At 33.8% G+C, this 2,736-nt stretch overlaps 1 protein-coding gene across 1 annotated transcript; it reads right to left on the reverse strand.

Annotated features, from left to right (window-relative positions):
* Nucleotides 1–202: 202 nt before the first annotated feature.
* On the reverse strand, nucleotides 203–1,854 carry LOC110941223 (1,4-dihydroxy-2-naphthoyl-CoA thioesterase 1). Its single transcript, XM_022182848.2, has 3 exons — nucleotides 1,557–1,854; nucleotides 679–870; nucleotides 203–611 (listed from the first exon to the last, which is right to left on the reverse strand). The coding sequence occupies exons 1-3, from the start codon at nucleotides 1,692–1,694 to the stop codon at nucleotides 459–461; spliced, it is 483 nt and encodes a 160-aa protein (XP_022038540.1). The 5' UTR covers nucleotides 1,695–1,854; the 3' UTR covers nucleotides 203–458.
* Nucleotides 1,855–2,736: the final 882 nt, after the last annotated feature.

Below are 2,736 nucleotides of genomic sequence, written 5' to 3' on the forward strand. Positions count from 1 at the left end.
AGTGAAAATATGAAACAAAACCAATAATCACTTGCATACAACAAAGGTTCAAAGAATAATCATAATTGTCAAGGATAATTAACCAATAAAGGCATCAAAATGCAGAGCCTAAATGGCATATTCTTCTTCTCTCCCATAACATTAATTTCATCACAATCCGAGCTTATGCAGGAACTAAAAAAAGCAAGAACAGATGATCATCTAATTTCTTTTATAGTTTTATTCATTTGAAAGAAGATGCTCATCCAATTCGGAGCATATTAACAACTAGTTTGACACATCTACATACATTTTATGGGATATAATTAGGGGTTGGCTAAAGAAACACCAGTAACAAACACAATATCTAGATATTAATGACATCTCATACGGGCGGTATAATGTGATATGGGTAGCATGATGCGATAGACATGCTGGTATAGAGATTTAGGGGTGGTGTCTCTTTAGCGTTACCGTGCTCATAATTTAGCATACTTCTTTAGATATTTAGCCGCATCTTTGCCATCTTCGGGAACAGGCAAGTTAGTAATCAAAGTAACTCTTGATGATGATATAAGTGACTTTTTTTCTGAATTTACAGGATCAATCTTCCACAGCCTCACCTCCCATACCTGCTCAAATCACCATCGATTACACCAACATTTTATAGATTTAGATTTGAAATTAGACAAAACGGACCTGAATCGTTTTGCCTGCGTGGATTGGAGTTGCTTCAGCGAATACGAGATCCCCTAGGTCAGCACGCCTCAGGTGATTGATGCTTAATTGTAATCCGGCCACTCTCTTCCACCCTGACGCCATGTGTGCTCCCATACTTGCCAATGCCTCCGCTATTAGCGCCGATACTCCGCCATGTAACACCTTGAACGGCTGTCCAATTCAGTTTCAAATTCAATATCTTTTTCAAATTTAAATTCATATTCATTTTCAGTTTCAGTTGCATTTTCAACTCCAACTGCAACTTCGATTCAGGACATGAACAATTCACGATTTCGATTTTAATTTTCAAATTCAATTTCACTTTTGTTAAACCTACAAGTGGGAATCAACACAAATAGAAAGCAATCAGCACAAACAAAGTGCTTTGAACAATTGAACCTAATCAACACACACTTAATTCGTAATCGGTACACACGAATTTTGCAGAACTCCTACAATACAATAAAACTTAAACCTACACCTGTTCTGTTCTGTTCATATACTAATCTATGGCTTGCTAGCCAAGTTACATTCAAATTAGAAAAAAAAAAAACAATAACTCAAACAATTAAAGCAAAAAAAAAAAAATAAATAAATAAATAAAGCAAATAACTTAAATCTGAACTAATTCAAAATTCAAATAAACATTAAACTAATTAACTTCTTTTTCCCCATGTGTTATAATTCAATATCAGTTTCAACTTCAAATTAGTTTGGATAAAGTATTTGGTTAACATATTTACACATAACTACCTTTTCTTTTAGTATAATAATTATGTATGTACAATCATGATCTGATACTACAATTTGGAGTTGAAAGCGGAAATACGAAGAGATTGATAACAGGTTAAGATAACCTGACAAGCCTTGTGAGTGACGGGAAGACGACCGGTAACTTTATGCGGCGACAACTCATCGATCTGGAAGCCGATTGCATGCAGCGGAGCATCCAACGACTCCGTCTTTGCGTCTTTATTGGATGAAGAGGAGTCCATGGAGTAATTACTGGAATGGAATCCGGATGAATTTATATATAATGATGAATCGGAAATATAATATAGGGTAAGGTTAGGTAAGGTGTGTTGTGAGAATTGAGTCAACAAACAACTGGTTATTAATTGATTTAATTGCCGTTCGTAGGGTTACAAGTCTACAAGTATGGGGACAATGCGTTTTGTATAGGTGGACTATATAAAGACATTTTGTTGACTTAGGGTTATTTCTATTGGGTTTATTTACATTTTGGGTTAAGTTTAGTTAGTCATACTTGAAAAATGTTTGGAGTAAGGATTAGCAAACATAACCAGGGGCGGACTCACTCTTAGCGGGTCGGGGTCCCTGAACCCCATCTTTTTTTAAAAAGTAGTAGAGACGATATAGAATTTTTTTAAAAGACCCCATAAAAATATTTCTATGGACCCCATAGTATCAAACACAAACTTGTTGGAGTGACAAACCTCTTCCCATTTAAACCAAAAGCCATGGGTTCAAGACCCTTCACCTCCTTTCTTTTTTTGTTAAATTTCTCAGTTCCCATATTAATTTGCAGATTTTGAGTTGTTTGTTTTTCTGTACTAGTGATGGATAGTTAATTAGTTTTGGCAACTTTCAATATTTAAGTAAAATTGAACTGGTGTGAAAGATAATTTATAGGACACACATTTCTAAATTTGTAACCGTAAATTTGGAAGTAACATATTTTTTCATATACATTTCTTTTTAAGACTAAATTCCTATCACATTATCACACACTAAATTTGTAATTCTTTTAAAAATAAATACAAATGTATAACTGATATGTCCCTTAAGTTAAAAATTCTCAACTTACATTTTTATTATTTATTTTTGTTAGCTTTAAACGTTTAATTCATCCATGTCAATCTAGTTAGCCACGTTCATGTATATCCCACTGTACCGCCACAACGTTCGATCCTATTTACTAGTTTTTTTCTTTTAAATTCAAAATAACGTCTCATGTTTTAGGAGTACATTACTTACGTAGGTTGCGAAGTATGTGATTATTGCTAATGTTATTTT

The sequence above is a fragment of the Helianthus annuus genome, chromosome 5 (assembly GCF_002127325.2).
Source record: "Helianthus annuus cultivar XRQ/B chromosome 5, HanXRQr2.0-SUNRISE, whole genome shotgun sequence".
NCBI lineage: Eukaryota > Viridiplantae > Streptophyta > Magnoliopsida > Asterales > Asteraceae > Helianthus > Helianthus annuus.

Bases quoted from the DNA above. Each gene is read 5' to 3' on its own strand.
- LOC110941223 (XM_022182848.2), bottom strand. From the start codon at position 1,694: ATGGACTCCTCTTCATCCAATAAAGACGCAAAGACGGAGTCGTTGGAT. The intron at 871-1,556 runs GTTATCTTAACC...TGAATTGGACAG, and splicing joins TCACTCACAAGGCTTGTCAG to CCGTTCAAGGTGTTACATGG. The intron at 612-678 runs GTCCGTTTTGTC...TGATTTGAGCAG, and splicing joins ACGCAGGCAAAACGATTCAG to GTATGGGAGGTGAGGCTGTG.